The sequence below is a fragment of the Anser anser genome (assembly GCF_964211835.1).
Source record: "Anser anser genome assembly, chromosome: 1".
NCBI classification, from domain to species: Eukaryota; Metazoa; Chordata; class Aves; order Anseriformes; family Anatidae; genus Anser; species Anser anser.
In genome coordinates this window covers 37,420,826-37,439,422 of record NC_139720.1, presented here as the reverse complement: position 1 = coordinate 37,439,422, position 18,597 = coordinate 37,420,826, and the positions used below count along the sequence as shown (strand labels likewise).

The following is an 18,597-nucleotide window of genomic DNA, read 5'->3' as shown; positions in this document are numbered from 1 at the left end:
CAGCTCACTTTAGGTTACAACTGCTTAATTAGGCTTGGAAGCAATACTGATAATGATCCTGTTTTTCGTACCAACTCAAAAGCCTGAGGCCACAAATAAGCCCCTATTGTATAAATCCATTAATAACCTCTTCTGTTCTACAAAGTGTTCTGGCCTGCAGCATATAAACCTCTAGCTGCGTGCATCCAAAGCGATGTTCCCCGCAGCTGACTCACGAATTGAGCAGGCAGCTGCTGGTGACGGACAGTACCTGGGATGGCAGGGCTCTAATTGGTGATGGCTTCTATGCGGACTTGCACCAGGGAGCACTGGTAACGCTGGCCAGTAATGTCTAGCACTGGAAGAGCAAAGGATTTCACAAGAAAGCAGGCAGCATAATTATTTCAGAACAGTTACTATTCAGCAATGCAAGCAACGCATAAATCTCCAAATTCAGGATTAAAGCTGACAGATCCTACTCTACAGCAACTAAAAATGCAAAATTAAATTTTAAAAACCATAAATACTTCACAGAATATACAGTAATGTTCATAATTTTTGTATCTGTAATTGAAATGTAATATCTTAGGTCAGCTCAGTAGGAGAACTTTGTTCAAGATTATTTCATCACAGACTCACATAATTTATTTACTTGTCCCTTGAGAATCTGAGTACAGTAGAGGCCACTATTTTCCAATTTTTAAAAGTACTTTATTTGAGTTGAACCTTTTACATACATTTCTAAAATGTCTATCACTTCAGTTCCCTGGAAGGCTTTTGATAATATTCACAAGTCAAAAAATAACAGTTTGCACTCCCCATCCCACCACCCCCTTATTTTTTGTGGATCCCTAAATGGGAATTACCATCTTGGGGAACTTTGTTGGGGGCAATTCCACACATACAAAGGCTAATGGTACAAAACATATCTGAGAAACGTTGAGCATCTTTGAGCTCTGTTTAATTGATCTGAACTCACTTTGAAGGATAAGACATATAGCTAGGAGAAAGCCTGAACCAGATTCTACTTTGCATGAAACATTTATTCATGGAAAGGTTGGATGTGGTGCTTAGGGACATGGTTTGGTGGGTGATGTTGGTTGTAGGGTGATGGTTGGACCAGATGATCTTGAAGGTCTTTTCCAACCCTAATGATTCTATGATATGACTCTAAGTTAAACGTGGCTTTAGGGGCGGTGTACAGTGATAGTGAACATACACTCCCAAAGCCTTTTTTATCATTTATTGCTGAACACAGCTATATATTTGTAGCCATGGGTTTGCTGGAGAACAATTTCCACGTAGCAGATGGAGATGAATCAGAGGTGAAGATCAGTAAAAGGGATGATTTTTTCAGTTTCTGGAGCTTCCCCTTACGACCTGTCAGACTTAAAAATAGCAACAGGAAATTGAGTTTCACACAGACACAAACACAGTATTTCCTCGAGCCATCGTAAATCTCCAGCAGGGCAGACCTGGGCGGGCAAAACGACGGCAAAACGAAGGGCTTTTCACAGAAAACCCAACCCTTTTGTGATCCCGCAGACCCCCCGTGTAGAAACCAAACTCGGGGGCTCCCCACTTCGTCCCGAGGGGGCTCCCTGCCTAGCCACGCATTCACCCTCCCCCGGGGCCGCCATTTGGGGCCGGCGGGCGGGAAGGGCCGGGCGCCGCCATCGAGGCGCTCGGCGCTCGGCGCCATCGAGGCGCTCGGCGCTCGGCAGCGGGGCGGTTGCGGCCGTTGCGGCCGTTGCTGCGTGAGGGGAGGAGGAGGGCGGCGGCGGCAATGGCGGCGTCGGAGCAGCGCTACCCGCGGAACTCCATCGAGGATGACTTCAACTACGGCAGCAACGTGGCCTCGGCCAGCGTCCACATCCGCATGGGTAGGGGCTGGGGGCGAGGAAGGGCCCCCCCTGCCCTGCCCGGCCCAGCCCTTAGTTCCCCGGGGGCGCGTTTTGGCGTTTAGGTGGGGTGGGGGTGCGTGTAGCTCTTCTTGTCAGGGGGGGTTAAACCCATACAGCGATGCATTTTGAAGCCCAAATCAGATTGGTAAAAAGTATGCGTGTTAAAACTGGAGCCTGTAATTAGTTACAGTAGTTTAACCCGGAAATTGAGGGCGGGTAATTTCTTGTGAGGGGTGTTCAGGTGTTGTCTCCTCAGCTTCAGCGTCTGGGTGCTGTCAGGCCATAGCACTGGCCATGAAATGCTGCTTTGCTGTTCGCATTCAGGTCTTAAATGCGTTGAATACTCCTATATTAAGTGTCTTCATCACCACTACTTGCTGAAATAGGTAGAGCGTTATTGTATACACCTTAGAATAAAAACAGTGCACGCAGTGAATTTTTTAGTAGACATTTCTGATAAACAGGAGATCCCTTTCTATTAAAATACAGTTTTATCTTGTTTGGAAATTAAAAGATGCCGTAGCAAATATGAAATCGGTATTGTCCTTAGCAAAACTGCTGACGTGTTTAGTAATGTGGGGAGAAGGGCAGGCTAGCTGACAGGCTACCTACGTTTGTTCAATGTGCTACAGCAAAGTAGGGTCTGGTCCCTCATAGCTTACAAATATATTTAATTTTGCCTGCTGCAGCAGCACTGCTGAACTTAATTTAGTGTCTCTTAGCGTGTGCTCTTAAATTTGTTTAATCTGTATTATTAAGGATTGACTGATTCTCGGTGCAAGCCTATTCTTCCTTGCAGAGCATTTTACCTAATAGACTTGGTCTCCTTCCATTTAGAGTGGGAAATACGTTTGACATCCCATATCATAGTGTCCTAAACCACTCTCTTATTCAAGAATTATAAAGGTTGTTAGCTTAATTGAGAAATTTCTTTTAGCAGCTTATATCTGTAGGTATCCATCTAGTACAACGCCAGTCACAAATGATGATAAGTTATGTCTAATATGACAAAAGGTCAATTAAATAGATATTACTGTAATGGTTTCGCCTTTTAAAATACTTACAGCTCTTTCTGTCTCCACACAACCTCCAAGCTGATTTTTCTTCATTTACATCCATTAGATACCAGGAACACGATGAAGAATGCATACTTTTAGTATTTTCATAGTGAGATTAGATGTAGTTATAAAAAAAAGTCTGAAATAAATTCTTCCTAAATGTTTTTTTTATTATTATTTCTTCTTGTCATCATTGTTGCTGTTTATATAATTATGTGCAAGAAAAAGCATAATCTTGCTGTAATACTGTATTGGTGTTTTAAGGGAAACAGCTTATTACTATTTTCTTCTGTGTTTTTTCACTGAATAAAGAATTTCTAATGGTTCCTTATCAAACAGAAAATTTGTATCTGATTTACTGTTGAACTTTTTAAGTGTAAGTGAAAGTTGATTACGTTTTTATTTTCTTTCTTCTAGCTTTTCTGCGGAAAGTCTACAGCATTCTTTCCATTCAAGTTCTTTTGACCACAGTCACATCTGCAATTTTTCTGTACTCTACTGGAGTACAGGCATTTGTTCATGAAAGGTAAATACTAAAATGAAATGGCAGTGTGTTATTAATGTGTTAAGTATAGTTTCTGTAGTTGCTCTGGAGCACTCCTGTATGCCTCCTCACACAATGTTGTAATTCTGTAATAGAAATTTTGTAACCTGATTACAGCATAACTTTTCTTCTGACATTTTTCTCTGTAGTTTATTATTAAAATTTACTTCAATTGCTGTTATTAAAATTTATTTTAATCAGTACTTTAGTAATAGTGCTTATTTGCAGTATGAAAACCTATGTATTAGTGTCGAACATCTGAATTATTGACATTTCTTGTTTTATGGTCTAAATATCTGCTCTTAGAATCTATTTGGAATGTTGTTGTTTATATGTATCAGTTCCAGAAAGCTGAATCATTTCTTAATCCTCTCACTCCTCCCCCACTCTTTGCTTTTTTGTTTGTTTGTTTCTTTCTTTGTCTCCTGTAAATTAGTCTTCTAAAATTCCCGTGGGTTTTGTTTTTTGCCTCATAATTTTCATGAGGAAAAAAAACAAGTCTCAAAATCAAACTGTGGTGAAAACAGGAAAAAAGAACAACTGGGGAAAGGAAGAGAGCACTGAGTCCAGTTTCTGTTTTCTTCCAAGTACACTTGCAATCTTTGCTTTTACTTTCGCTTTATAGCCCTAATAAAAAAGGAGGATCTAGCACCATATGAGTTCCTGTATAAGCTGTATTATATGCAGCAGAGCTTGTAAGGCTACAGTTTTATAATTAAATGTGTTATTTTAAAATCTTCCTGCTTATTTAGACCTGTTCTTTTGTGTTTGATTTTAGTCTAGTTTTTGCTAGGAGGGCTCTTGAATGATTTAATTATAGCTTTATTTGCCAGTCAGACCTGGTTTCTTTGGCACAGTTAATGCTCGTGTGTTGGATTCAGGTGCTTATTTAAAAAAAAAAAAAGGCAACACAGTTCCTTGGATGTGAAGTTCTTAATAGGCAAAATATTACATATACTTTAAAACTGTTAGTTGAGTTCAGATGGATTTTCCTCTTCACACACTTGATGAATTCCTGGGCAATCTCTAGCTTCAGCATGAAAAAATTATCGTTACTTGTAGCTGTACTATTTTTAACTGATAATCTATGGTGATATGTTTTAGAACAGTTTTGCTGTAAAACTTGCTTTACATTTACTTTGGATTTATGGAGCAGCATCTTTGTGTAGGTGATCACTTTAAAAGTTTGTTTTATATAAACTGTTTTTAACGTCTACCAAGTATTTTATCTTAATTTTGATGACCTTTTTTTTTTTTATGAAACTTTACAGGCCTGCCTTGCTTTTGATATCTGTATTTGGATCTTTGGCTATAATTTTAGCACTGACCCTCTACAGACACCAGCATCCTGTTAATTTATACCTACTTTTTGGATTTGTAAGTATTTATATAAATTCAATTTTAATAGTCGTTAGAGTACCTTCCATTTTGATGAACTCTTTAAATCAAGCTAGTAGTAGGAATTTTTCTTGTATTCCTTGGAAGATAACTCAGGCCTTTATGAGTTACAAGTGTATAGGGTATTTTTGGAGGTTCTATTCACAGGTTGTTTCTAGATAGCCTCCAGTTCAGAGTTCTTCTACCATCTTTTCAGGAAGAGCATTAGAGCTTGAAATCAGATTGAGCAAACCTTTTTCTTTTCCCACCCCCCCCCTTTTTTTTTTTACATCTATATATGTGTGTGTGTGTGTGTGTATATATATATATATCACTGCTCTTATTGTTCTGTTGTTAGTTTCTATGCAGCTGCTCAGTAGGAAAGAAGGGGAGCATTCCTGTTGCCATATTTGTTTAATGGACAACCTCCAGGAGAGGCCCAAATATAACCCACCATATGTGTTTATTTCATTCATCATTTTCTGTTTGATGCTAAACTCTTAAAATGTTTCCAGCACAGGCAAGTCAAACAACACTACCCTCAAATTTCAGTCTCCTGCTTGATGTTGCAAATCTGTAGATGTGGGCTAACTTGCTCCTGGATATTTTGGACCATGTAGCAAATTAGTCTGATGAAAGGAAGTCACATCAGCAGCATCAGAATTTGATGCTTTAGAATCTGCCTAAGTTGTATTTGTCATAAAATGGGAAGATAGGTTTGCTGTGTAAGTAAGGGTGGGTGTTTTTAATTGTTACAGGGTTGTATTCTGACTCACTCCTGTCTTTCAGGACAGTAAGTGCTGTAACGGGGAGTGAAGTAATAGTTTCACCAAATGTGGTGTGGCAGTTCATGGCATGACAATTTTGAGTATTACATTGTGTAGGAATAGAAGGATTAAAAACTGCATGCGATAAATTGGCTTAAACAAAATATGGGTTAAACACGCTGTTATTTCGATATGATCTCTTGGTTCATGCCATGGATAGTTCTCTTATTTTCTTGTAATGAAACTTAAATTCAAATTACCTTTTTTTTTGACCCAGACATCAATAGTACATTTGATTTTAACTTAGCTTTAGTGGCAGGCTGGGGAGAGGAGTAAGTTGACACAGACACTTAGCTGTCTAATAAGATATTAAGAGTGTTCAATGAAAGTATTTCAAATATTGAAAAGTGTACGGAAAGCTGGAAACAGATCATTTCTAATAGCAGGTCTGAGAAATGTTACAGCCCCCTTGAACTATTTGTAAGAACTGTGGTAAGATCAGTGTGTGCTCTGAGTAGAAGACCTAAATAGCAGTTTTCTGTAGTGGCTGTCTGTCATTCATTTTCACTTTATATTGCATTATTTTTATGTATCACAGCAACGTCCAGCACAGTACAACTGAACAATTGCCATTTTCTTGTTGGAAATTAAGTATGTTATAATGTATAAAAACTTAACTGGAGAGCTAATGTAACACATATGGGGGTTATGTTACATAATGGATCTTATTACACGTGAAGTCTCCAAGTGTTTTGTTTTTTTTTATCATTGTAATTTTTTGTTTTTACTTTTTCTGTAGACCCTGCTGGAAGCACTGACAGTTGCTATTACAGGTAAATGATAGCCATCCTATTTTCTGGTTCCTGAAATGAACTGAATAATGAATCCAGTATGTTTTACTAATTGCCATCTGAGATTCCTAAATGAGATACTAAGATGATTAACAATTTCAAATGATAATGTTGTGAGTTTAGTAAAAACCTGGGGTATCAAGGGAGGAAGCTGCATTCTGGTCCGGGGCTGAAACTGGATAAGCGTGGATTGAGCTGTGCCATCCATTCTTTTGGAACAGCTAGCAGTGCTCTTTCCTGGAAGGCACCTCTCAGCAGGGCTGATCTGCAAGGAAAATGTCCTCATCTCCCCCTTCTTCATCTTCTGAGGGAACTGCTTTGGGTTTGGAGAGTTTTGTACTTGGTTCTCAGGGTAGAGATGGGGCGGTATGCAGAGAAGTTGTGGTATCACCTTGCACTATAGCTTCCATTGTAAGCTGAAACCTCTTCACTGTGGTTTCTGGTCTCCTGTAGACAAAAAGTCAAAAAAAATCACTTGGGAAAATGAGAATACGGAAAAAGGCAGAAAAAAGGCTCCACCCGCTTATCTTTTCCTTCCTGCAACCTAATCAAAAAATTCTTACACATCAAGGTATAACATACGTTTTTTTTCCTTTTTTTTTCTGGGGGTACGGAAGATCTGTTCTTATCTCTATTTAAGAAGCTGCAGATATTCCATGAATGTCGAACTTAGCTAGTGCAAAGGTCTGTGTATCATATGATCATGATCCTGAAGTGCAAAGACAAGTTTAGGCATAATTTATCCTTTTTGCTAACAGTTCAGATTTTTTTCTTGTCTGTGAAAGTTTAAATTTCTGTTTCTGCAACAGATAACTCAGCAAATATATGGGATAGTGTTCTCTAAGTGACAGTTTGCTTTTTCGGTTTGTAGTGAGTTTCTATGATGTGTCCATCGTCTTGCAAGCCTTTATTCTCACTGCTGCTGTTTTTCTTGGACTGACTGCATATACCTTGCAGTCGAAGAGAGACTTCAGCAAATTCGGAGCAGGGTATGTTGTCTTATCAATGACTTTTTGTGTCTGTTTTGTTTAGCTAGTTTTTTCTTTTTTAAAGCAAGCTTTGCAGATATAATGATGAGTACAGGTCAATAGGAGCTAGCGTGCTGCAAGTGAATGGTGAGGGTGTTGTTTCTCTTAAGTTACTAATTTTATGCAGTTCTGCTCTCTTGGTAAGAAATTCTTTTCAGCGTAGCAGTCCTTATTGCAGTAATGATTCTTATAACCATATTACACGAAGAAACTAATTTATGTGGATTTTTCACTGAGACTGAACTGTTTCAAATATACCAGTAAATTTAGGACATAACTTTTGACAGCTCTGTAGAACCAAATTGTACTGCTGCTGCCAGTGAACAGTTGGTATCTAAGAACTGATGTTTATTTGCTGAATATATTGTGAGGAGGTTTTATACAAAGAGAGATTTAGAGACTTTAAGTAAGATTTAAAAGAAAAAATATTGTTAGTGCTCACAGTTTAATTTTTTATTTTTTTTTTCAGGCTCTTTGCTTGCTTGTGGATTTTAATCTTCTCGGGTTTCTTGAGGGTAAGATACCTCATGTTCGAGGTCAAAAAATATTCTTTCATGTAAATCCTGTAATAACTTCTAGTATAACTAAAACTTTTTGAATGCTCCAAAAGATATTAATAAAAAATGTCCTAGCTGGATCCATTACTGTTGTAGATTATGCTGGTGATCTTTTAACTGTTCCTTTCCAGTTCAAATTTTTGTTGGATGCTGTTCTTACTAATGTGAAAGTGGCGTTTGAACTGAGTGCTCTCAGCTGAGGTGCACTACTTGTGTGAGAGAATGGGAGGGAGAGTTGTTTTAATTGGATTTTTTTTGTTTAGTTTGTCTCCTGGTGTTACTGTTTTGGAAACCAGAGCTTGCTTTCTTGTAAGAGAAGGCACTTCACTTAGTTAAGAGGTTGTATGGCTGGGATCTACATGGAATAAGAACATTGAAGAGTCATTGTAGTATCATATTTGTATGTATAAAACAGTAAAAAGGCAGTAGGTATCCATGTTTTATGTGCAGCGTATCTTTATACAGAGATTTTAATATTAAAAAGAAAATGAAATTTACAGTTTTTTTCTCTTTCATTTGCCTCCAGCTGTTTTTCTACAGTGAGACAATAGAGTTGGTGTTTGCTGCTGCCGGAGCACTTCTCTTCTGTGCATTTATAATTTATGACACTCATTTGCTGATGCACAAATTATCCCCCGAAGAGTACATATTGGCTGCGATCAATCTCTACTTGGACATCATCAATCTGTTCCTACACCTGCTGCGTTCACTGGAGGCATTTAACAAAAAATAATCAGAAGGAGGGAGGTTGATTATCACATGTATAAAGTTCAGTACCTAAATAGTGTTGGCTTGGATGATCTGCAAAGAGACTGAATCTCTGTTGCTCTGTCGTTCCATGAGTATTGATCCCTTTTTTTCGGGGGGCAGGGCTTTTCATGTCGCTGAAGTTCTTCTCCAGAACATGTATTTTATTTAGTTAACGTGGTGTAGCTGTTTCAATCACTTTTTAAATTACTTAATTTGCACTCAACGTAATTCGTTATTAAATTGTTTGCCAATTTCTGATCCAGGGTAGGCTATTAGAAAGCCTCTGTCTGCTGTTCTGTAGCTGCTGGGAACGTTTCCTTTTGGGATTACAAGTGGAAAGCATGCAGGCAGTCCCAGTTTATCGTTGTGCAATGTTTTGTTAAGTTAAAATTTGTAGTTTTTGTGTGGTGAAGGGGAATGCTGTCCGTGAGGGGAGCGTTCTGTCAAGAGCTGTCAGGTTGTTACACGAGCTGGCAGAGAACGAAGACGAAAGGGTTCTTCATGTGTTAAGGATTATTTATTGCCTGTCTTTCCGTGTTTGGAAATATTTGAAGGTAGATCCTGCCGTTTTGTGTGCGTTAACTGTCAATAAACTCGGAAGCCCTCAGCCTGTCGTTGCAGCTGACCCCGCGCTCGGAGACTTACGGGAACACCCGCGGGGGGGGGGGGGGGGGGGGGGGGGAATCACGTGACTTTCCTCTGGGGCGCGTCGGCCAGCTCCGCCCCGCGCCTGCGCACTCGGCGGGAGCGGCCTAGCGCGAGGGTGGGCACCGGCCTCGTGCGCGGCTGAGGTGAGCGGGGGGCGGTGGGGGCGGCGCGGCCGTTGGGACCGTTACGGCCGTTGGGGGGGGGGGGGGGGGCTGGGGGCGGCAGCGGAGGCCTAACGGCGCCCTCTTCCCTCCCCTCAGCCATGGCGAAGAGCCTGCGGAGCAAGTGGAAGAGGAAGATGCGGGCGGAGAAGAGGAAGAAGAACGCGCCCAAGGAGCTGGAGAGGCTCAAGAGCCTCCTGCGGGTCGACGCCGACGCCGTGATGGAGGAGGTGAAGGAGGTGGCGGCCGTGCTGCCCCCCGCCCAGCTCCTCCAGCAGCAGGGTGAGATGGGGACCCGGGACACGCGGCCCGGGCACGGCCCTGCCTCCCCAGCTGAACCCCCCCCCCCTCCTTTTCTTCCCACCGGGTGTTATCTTGCGACCAGCCTAACGCCCCGGCAGACCTCTGTGACTCCTCCTCTGCTTTCCACCGCCGTCATCAGTTCTACTGTGTTCTCGACCTGGAAAGCCAAATCTGTCTCCTCCAAAGCCTTAAGTGGCTATTAAGTCATTGAATCTGCTCATTGGCAACGTTGGCTTCAGGGCATCCAATCGCTTGTGGAGCTGGCTTAATAGCACTTCATTTAAAGTTTTTTTGGAGAGATCTCTGCAAAAGCATCAAGCGAGCAAGGGTTCCTTGGCAGTTTGTTCCAATCACAGCGTTATCTTTGCTGTTAAGCTTGAGATAGGACATACCGTCCTTTCCGGTTTAAGGATGATATGAAATATATAAAGCTGGAGCTAAATCTAAAATTATTTTGTAGATATCTTGTCGTAGATAGTGATTTATTGTTTTTAAATATATTGTGCCCTGGTATGGGTAACAAGGACCCTCTTTTTTTAATGCTAGTAATACATTGCACATGGTGCAGGAGTGCATGGCATTAGCCATCTACAGGTAATGCCACCTTCCTGTCCATTCCTTGAAAAGAATGTAATCTTTAAATAATTCTGAAACTGGGAGCAAAGGTTTTAAGTAGCTGTGTACTGGACAGGAGTCAGAAACACACCACCTTTTTCCAAAACTGCACTCCAAACTAAGTCATAGCCCTTTTTTCTTTTCTAGTGTATGCGGTGTAAGCTGTTACAAAGTTGCCAATGTAAGCTTTTTATGTGGGATGCAGAAATCTCTTGAGACAGCACAGTAGGGATTTGAAATAATACTGGTTATGACTGTCAGTCATGCAGGCAGTTTTGTCAGTGATTCAGGAATTAGGAAAGACAGAGAAGGATTACGAATTTGAACAGCAGAGCCTATAAACTATGTTGAAAATGGAAATAGAGGATATATAAAAAATAATTACCTGGTTAAGGGTAGAATCGAGTATGAATTGTATTTTTTTTCTGTGGTTCTCATTGGTTCTGTAAACCAGCTGTAAAAGTTGTTCCTTACAAGATGGTTAGGATTGAATTTTCAAAATGATTTGGAACATCATCAGCTCGCTGAAGCTGAAGATGCAGGAAACATTGCTGTCTTAAACCTAGTTTCTGAATCAAGTGCCTGGTTATGTCATTCCTGCACACTCTTCCAAATCTGCTGGCAACTTTTCTATGCAGTGGCAAGTTTCACTCAGCATCTACAGAGAGATAGCAGCCTTGGAAATACTTAGTTGTAAGTTTTGTGAAAATAATGCTATCTTTGAGAGGACTCTTCAGCATGAACTGTTTGTGGACACTAAGAAATTCATATTTTTGCAAAATGTTATGAAGGACTGAAGTGTAGGCAGAAGGTTTAATCTAGAATTTAAACTTCCCATAGATAACCAACAGGTGAATAATTTTCCAGCCTTAGAAGGTATGTGGGTGTATTAGGGATATTTTCCTGTGTTACCTTAAGGTATTTCTCACAACATACTACAAAAGATTTTTTTTCACAAATTTTTTTTGTTAGGAAAAAATAATGGAAGGTCTGGCTAGCCTTCAGTCAAAAAGAGTTTTGTAGATGTTCTTAAAACTTTATGGGCATGCACAGATTTTTCAGCATAATCATACCCATTGAGTCTGCTGCAATTAACTACTTTTATAGCTTTTTTTGCCCTTTTCTCTCTCTATTTTTCTTTTTTTTTTTTTTAATCTCTTTGGTAGGTTTTCTTTGTGTCCGTGGACCGCTCTTCTGTTCAGTAGGTTTCTTCCTCTTACTGGTTCGTACAGCATCCTTGAGATTGCAAAGTGTGATGAAAATGTCACGTTATGTAAACAACCGATAGTCTGTCCAGGAGTATTTCTTCATTTAGTTAATGTTGCAGCAGACGCTTATTATGGAAGTGCCTTTTTGCAGTCACAAGCCTGTTCATGTCGCAGATTAACCTTAATAGTATGACAGGACAGGAATCCAGAGAAGAAACTTAGGCGGGGTTGTGTTGTTTTTTTCTTTCCTGTATCTGTTCTGTGTTTGGGGTGGATTAACTTTAAAAGAAATCCATGAACGGTACCCTAATTACATGTAAAATCACAAATTAATTGGTTGGAAGCAAAGTGATTTCAAACAAACCAGTGTGGACACAACCTAGTTTGTAACTTCGCTCTGTTGTTCTTTTGCTGTGATTGTTGCTCTGTTTGGGAAGCTTGCCTATCAAAGAGCGATGGCTTATTTCTTGAACAGATTTTTGCAAGGTGTGACTTGTGCTGTGCTGCTTGGTGCTATGGATGCTTTCCTTTAGATGTTATTACTAGAAGAAAAAACCTGATGCTGTAGCATCACATCTGAACCGCCAATCTAATGCAGCAGTTTATATGAGCGCCACCTGAACTGCCAAGTAATAGCAGCTGGTGTGGTTCTGCATTCTTCAGAACCTTCCTCCCCTCCACGTTCTAGCTCTTGCTCCCAACATCTGGAGCTCTGGGCTGGGACAGGCCAGCTCTTCTGTGGCATTTGCAGAACAGCAGTGTTCAGCAGGCCTTGTGTTTCTCTGATGTCTTAGGACATCTCTGGAGCTGGGACTTCTTGGCTTGCTCACCCTTTGCAGGCAGCAATAAGCCCCTGTGTTGATTCTCTGCTGACTACATGTATTCATATCCCATCTTTAAGGCTCCTGCGCATAAAAAAGTCTTCTTCCTCTCCGTGAAAGCCCATCAGAAAGCTTTTAGAGTTGCACGTGGAAGGTTGGAAACAAGTTTGAAGTTTAATAGCACAGTAGTATTCAGATCTATACTTAACAATGTCCTGATCCTAGAGATTAGTCCTCTCTGTCTCTTAATTGTATTCAACTTGATCCTGTGCTCACTTTTTGAGGCAAATGTAGCATTGCTGGCTCATGCTTTATACCTTCACTGCATTTCTCAGAGATTTTTCTCTTTATTCTTCTCTTTACCTGTCTTCATCTTCCATTCAATTTAACTTTTAGAATTTCCTTGCATCTTAAGCATTACATCATAAAAAGTGTTTAATTGTACATATGTTTCAGTAAGCCTATGGCTTCCTGTATGCTTGCAGCTTTTGATGGAGACCACACACAATGTTTTTAGACACAGTGCTGGAACAGATGGCAGACTAAAGAATAAGGTGCTTTGCCCAGACATAGGCCTTTAGGGAAAATTCTTCATATTTACTATCAGCTGTTGAAGTTCTTGGGTTGCTGTTGTATTGGCTTGGAAACCACTTTCAATGTACAAAGCCTTCATCTCTCTGTCCACAAATACTGTTGTGTATAGAGATCTTTTTATCATGTTGGTGAATCTAGTAACAAAATAGCATCTATGAAACTAATGCATGTATTTTGCTCACTATAAATTCCTTTCTTTTCCAGATGACTGCAAAATGGACATAGGTAATAAACGAAACAAAAAAACTCTCCTAGACCAGCATGGACAGTACCCGGTATGGATGCATTCCAGGCAGAAAAAGAAGCTTAGGGCACAGCGCTTAAAAGAGAAAAAAAAATCAAAGTTGGCCAAAGGCCGAGCCCGGTAGACTTGAAGAACTTTGTAAGATCATGAATATTTTACTTTCCATAATAAATATCCTAAATAAGTACACGATGCTTCTGTATTTGGCCACCGAGTATGATTTATTGTGTTGCGTGAACCTTTGAAGAGACTGCTAGGCCAGCAAGTGATGAAAGCAATGCAAAAAAGCAAGTGCCTTTGAATAGACTAAATGTTTGGTTATATGTTTTCTTGGGGGGGGGGGGTCATCTTTTATTTTATGGATGCTACAAAAAAAAGAAGCTGTAAATGGTCTTGAACTGTTGTCCTTGTCAATGTAATTTTTCTATTAGTAAATTTTACCAAAGAATTCTGTAAGCTCACTGTATCTCTTAAGTTCTGTAAAATAACTTTTTGTCATGCTGATCTGTGTTGCTTGTAACGTCTAGTGATTAACTAAAACAGCCTCTTAATATGTAACTTAAAAGAGATTACACACTGAAATCAACATCAAGGCTTCATGAAATTTTCTTTTTTTTAATGTAAAACTCAAGACAAAGTGTTGGCATGGCATTTTTTAAAAATTCACAAAGAGAAAGTTATTGAAACAAAGTTTTTCACTACTTTATGCAACTTAAATACTGTAGGAACTAAGTAATTGAAAGTAAAACTGATTCGTTTGTTGTTAACCCGAGTGAATGCAAACACAGACTGAGGAAGAAGTTCTAAAACGTTTTCCAAGTTTTATTAAAGTAAATGAGGATTTACTTTTTTGCATGTATTTTCAGTAGCTTTATATTTCTCTTAGAATGGCAGTAATCTATCATGCTTTACAATGTGGGCATAGAATAAAATACTGCAGGATTGCGTAACAGATGCCATTTATATGTCATTAGCTACAGTTGGTTGCATATTACTTGGCAATAACATGTGATGACAGATGCAAGAATTAGTTGCCCAGAAAGCCCATGTTTTTAAAATGTCTCTCGTTTCAAGGATGGAAGTAATTACAGTACCAGTCTTGCTGTGTATTGCCTGTTGAAGTACCCTGCATTGATACAGAGCACAACCTTTGTACAACTTCACCCAAAGTGGGATCCACGTTCTGTAATTGCCCAGAAATTGTTGTGTGTGATAACTTGGACACAAGAAGTAGGATTTAGCCTTTCAAAAGTAGTTGCAGTAGTGTTCTGTACTGAAGTCCATTAAGAACTACTCAGCCTGAAAATTTAGTTTTTCTGGAAAAAATAAACTGTATGTTTTGTTTTTATTATGATTGTTAAATGTTGAGGGAAAATACTCTTCTAATGCTCAGGTGGAGCAAAGAACTACAAAGATGTTGGAGGACATCTCAATATATCATCTGTTTTCACATACACTGACAGTTAATGAGTCTTGGTAAGATACGTAGATCAAAGCGTACCAAATTAAAATCCTTTAACAACTTATATTTGTATTTTAAAAATATTTCATTGAAGTTGATAATACCTCTGCAAAAAAAAGTAGATGCTGCTCTTTATTCAGTTCTTTGTTTTACTAGATATTTGGGCCTAGATTTCAGTATCAAATATGCTAGCATTTACATTAGTACTATTTTAAATTTGATTAATGTGAAGGAAAATGTTCATTAGATTCATCATTATTTTTATCTAGAAAATGGAAAGAGCTGTCACTTTGTGTTTCTTTACCATTTTAATGCTGTTGGCTCTATTCTGCTTAATGTGTGTGCAGTGCTTTGGGGAGTTGTGGAGGGGAGTTTTTTAGGTTTAAGTGCTAACAATTTTTTTTCTATAGAGTAAGCACAGTGCTATTTCTGACATGCTTGTTTGTAAATCGGGTTACTTTCAAGCAGCGGCTGGTGGGAAAGCAGACTGCTTTTCCTGAGTGGAGATAATCAAACTGACAAAGTACTTCCATTAAACGTACGACTTCAGAGTTGGTTTATTTTCTTTCTCTAGGTGCACAGCCATACTCTGTCTCTCATCTTAATCAAGCCCGCCACTGCTGTACTTGCCTTATGCTCTCCTCTCTGGAGTTGTTCCAGTTCTGCCCCTGCTCTTTCCTCTGAAAGAGAAAATGATCTGCGCAACTGAATGCTTTTTAGATTTCTGCTTTTATGACCTAGCCCTGAGCTTTGTTGCACAAATGTATTAGTCTACTACTTTTGTGACCAGATTAGGGATTTGAGTCTCAAATGAGAGACAGCAGACCCCGCAGTCATCTTTTATTTAGCAGTTGCTTCCTACCAGCTGAAACAATACTGCCTGTGTGAGGTATTTCCTTCATGGTGTCGAGGATAAAGTCAAACAGGTTCACTTAAACTACAGATATTTTAAGACATCCTGTTTGATTTTTGAACTGAAGCAGAGGATAAGAAAGGAATAAACCCCCGTCTTTTCTGGAAGGCAGCTCTTAGCCTAGCACCACGAACTTCCATGTGCTCAAAGACTGACATCTCAGCTCTGGTGAGAGGCAGACCTCTCTGTGGGCCAGACAGGTTTGGAGAGCCTGGCTGGCTGGGATCTGTAATCCAGGCTAAGGCTCGCTTGTGGACAGACAGCAGTACTCTGGCTAAGCGTGCAGCATGGATGTAACCTCGGAGGTCAAGTTACATCACAAACGCAGCACGGAAATTTTACCTTCTAGCATTTCAGCATATGCTCCTTGTTGCTATTGCAGTTTTGTATTTGAAATTTGCTTTAGATCCCTGAGTAGCTGTGCGTATATATATATATATGTGAACACAAATGCCATTTTTTTTAATTGTTGAGTATTCAGCTTACATTGCTGAATCTGAAACATTCTGTTTGATCAGTTGATGAAAACCTAGTTCTTGTTTCTTTGCAATTTAAACATGATAGGTTTTGGCTGAAATACATATTTTTAAAGCCCTTACATGGATTTTCTAAGTAAGCTGTCTGCCTCTAAACAGCACCCTGATTATATCACATCACCATTTATTGATCTTTATTGAAAAAAGATTTTAGCTTGTGATTCTGGGAGAAAAAGTTGCAATTGATTCAACTGATGGAAGTCTAAAAGTCTGACTGAAATGGCATTGGCAGAAGTGGTGGTTTTTTTTCTGTACGTTTTTTTTTTTGTGTGTGTGTATCTAACTGCACTATTATGAAACTGCTTTGTTGCAACTTCCTACTACTGTAACTGTGCCACCTACCTTCTATGCCACCTATGCAATCTGTTTTTCATGGAGCTAGGAAAGGCAGGGGAAATACGATAGGAGTTTTGCAGTGCAAGTGTAAGTGTCAGAACTGAAGAAATTAAATTCTGACATTTTTTGGAAATGGTTGTGTATAAAATGTGTGTTTGTACAGTATAAAGACTTCATTAGCAAATTGCTAAATGTCACATAGACAGTTTCCTGACAAGCTGACAAGGTCTGCACTTTAGTGTGCAGGACTTGGGTTTAAAGTGAGTTGTTGCAGATGTCTCACACTGGATGAATCATAGAATCATTAGGGTCAGAAAAGACCTCCAAGCTCATCTGGTCCAACCATCCTCCTACCACTACTGTCACCCACTGAGCCATGTCCCTGAGCACCCCCAGGGACGGTGACTCCACCACCTCCCTGGGCGACCTGTCCCAGTGCCTGACTGCTCTTTCTGAGAAGAAACGTCTCTTCATTTCCAACCTGATCCTCCCCTGGCGCAACTTGAGGCCATTTCCTGTAGTCCTATCACTGGTTACCTGTGAGAAAAGGCCTACCCTCAGCTCCTCACACCTTGCTTTCGGATAGTTGTAGAGAGCAATGAGGTCTGCCCTGAGCCTTCTCCAGACTAAAAAACCCCAGTTCCCTCAGCCATTCCCCATAAGACTTGTGTTCCAGGCCCTTCGCCAGCTTCGTAGCCCTTCTCTGGACACGCTCCAGGGCCTTGATTTCCTTCTTGCAGTGAGGGGCCCAAAACTGAACGCAGTACTCGAGGTGCGACCTCACCAGAGCAGAATACAGGGGGACAATCACCTCCCTGGCCCTGCTGGGTACACTGTTCCTGATACAAGCCAGTATGCTGTTGGTCTTCTTAGCCTCCTGGGCACGCTGCCGGCTCATGTTCAGGCGAGCATCAACCAACACCCCCAGATCCTTTTCCTCTGGGCCCTCTGGGCCCAGCCGTCCAGCCCATTTTTAACCCAACAAAGCGTGTACCTGTCCAAGCCATGGGCTGCCAGCTTCTCCAGAAGAATACTGTGGGAGACAGTGTCAAGGCCTTGCTTAAGTCTAGGTAGACTACATCAACAGCCTTTCCCTCACCCACTGGGCAGGTCACCCGGTCATAGAAAGAGACGAGGTTGGTCAGTTAGGACTTGCCTTTCATGAACCCATGCTGACTGGGCCTGAATGGTGGTAATGCAGTTCCTGGGCTTGTCTGGTCACTCATTTCTGCTCTGGGACACCTTCTTTTCTGCATTGTGTAGTCAAGTGGATTGGGAAACTAGTCTAAACTAGTCTAGCTGAAATATACTTAAAAGATTCCACTTTTCTCTCTCTTTTTTTTTTTTTTTTTTTTCCTGTCTGGGACAGTTAACTGTCATACTGTAGAGAGAGCGTAGTCAGTAGGAGGCAATACAAGACTGGGAACAAAGCTCACTTTTATTAAGAAAAAATTAATGTAGCCCTCCTTCTTCTACACTGGATATCTCTTTTACTATGCTAACTTCATCCAGCAGCCTAAAGTGTTGCATGGTTTCTAGTGAATGTGATGGAAGCTGGAAATCTGATTTATATCAGATTCGTAGTGTGAATTTACCTGGTATTAGTGATTATAGGACTACAGCCTTAGCAATGCAGAGATCTGAGAGGTACAAAGGAATCTGCCCCTGTGGGTGGCATGATCTGAATCAAGTCAGGGCAGTGGTCGGGATCATGAGAGCCGGGAACAACAGCTATGAATTGCTCTCGACAGGCCAGATTTTTGCCATCAATTTTGGCTTATCTAAGGGTGAGTTTCCATGGGAGGACTGAGCCATCTGATAGCTCACTGCTGCAGGAAGCGGCTCTTCTGCTTTTCTTTTCAACTTTTCTACCTCCCTTCTCCAGCTGCACTGCCCAATTTATTATTTACTGCTTTGGGAGAAATAGTTAATGGGATTATT

At 40.4% G+C, this 18,597-nt stretch overlaps 2 protein-coding genes and 1 long non-coding RNA gene across 3 annotated transcripts; 2 read left to right on the top strand and 1 right to left on the bottom strand.

The window, feature by feature from the left end:
• Positions 1 to 1,202: 1,202 nt before the first annotated feature.
• Positions 1,203 to 1,593, bottom strand: LOC310885589. The gene is made up of 2 exons (XR_014574860.1): positions 1,455 to 1,593; positions 1,203 to 1,367 (listed from the first exon to the last, which is right to left on the bottom strand). It is a non-coding gene; the product is annotated as an uncharacterized lncRNA (long non-coding RNA).
• Positions 1,594 to 1,687: 94 nt separating this feature from the next.
• TMBIM4 (transmembrane BAX inhibitor motif containing 4) lies at positions 1,688 to 9,422 on the top strand. The gene is made up of 7 exons (XM_083809086.1): positions 1,688 to 1,862; positions 3,359 to 3,467; positions 4,757 to 4,862; positions 6,429 to 6,462; positions 7,352 to 7,469; positions 7,978 to 8,023; positions 8,592 to 9,422. Exons 1-7 carry the CDS (start codon positions 1,766 to 1,768, stop codon positions 8,796 to 8,798), a joined length of 717 nt encoding a protein of 238 aa, XP_083665212.1. The 5' UTR covers positions 1,688 to 1,765; the 3' UTR covers positions 8,799 to 9,422.
• Positions 9,423 to 9,487: 65 nt separating this feature from the next.
• On the top strand, positions 9,488 to 13,995 carry LLPH (LLP homolog, long-term synaptic facilitation factor). The gene is made up of 3 exons (XM_083809096.1): positions 9,488 to 9,606; positions 9,724 to 9,906; positions 13,370 to 13,995. The coding sequence occupies exons 2-3, from the start codon at positions 9,726 to 9,728 to the stop codon at positions 13,531 to 13,533; spliced, it is 345 nt and encodes a 114-aa protein (XP_083665222.1). The 5' UTR covers positions 9,488 to 9,606; positions 9,724 to 9,725; the 3' UTR covers positions 13,534 to 13,995.
• The last annotated feature ends 4,602 nt before the right edge of the window (positions 13,996 to 18,597 follow it).

What these genes read in the sequence shown, in the direction of transcription:
- TMBIM4 (XM_083809086.1), top strand. Translation starts at nt 1,766, where the DNA reads ATGGCGGCGTCGGAGCAGCGCTACCCGCGGAACTCCATCGAGGATGAC. An exon ending in ACTGACAGTTGCTATTACAG is followed by an intron (nt 6,463 to 7,351) that starts GTAAATGATAGC and finishes TTCGGTTTGTAG; the next exon opens with TGAGTTTCTATGATGTGTCC. An exon ending in TTCAGCAAATTCGGAGCAGG is followed by an intron (nt 7,470 to 7,977) that starts GTATGTTGTCTT and finishes TTTTTTTTTCAG; the next exon opens with GCTCTTTGCTTGCTTGTGGA.
- LLPH (XM_083809096.1), top strand. Translation starts at nt 9,726, where the DNA reads ATGGCGAAGAGCCTGCGGAGCAAGTGGAAGAGGAAGATGCGGGCGGAG. An exon ending in CCAGCTCCTCCAGCAGCAGG is followed by an intron (nt 9,907 to 13,369) that starts GTGAGATGGGGA and finishes TTTCTTTTCCAG; the next exon opens with ATGACTGCAAAATGGACATA.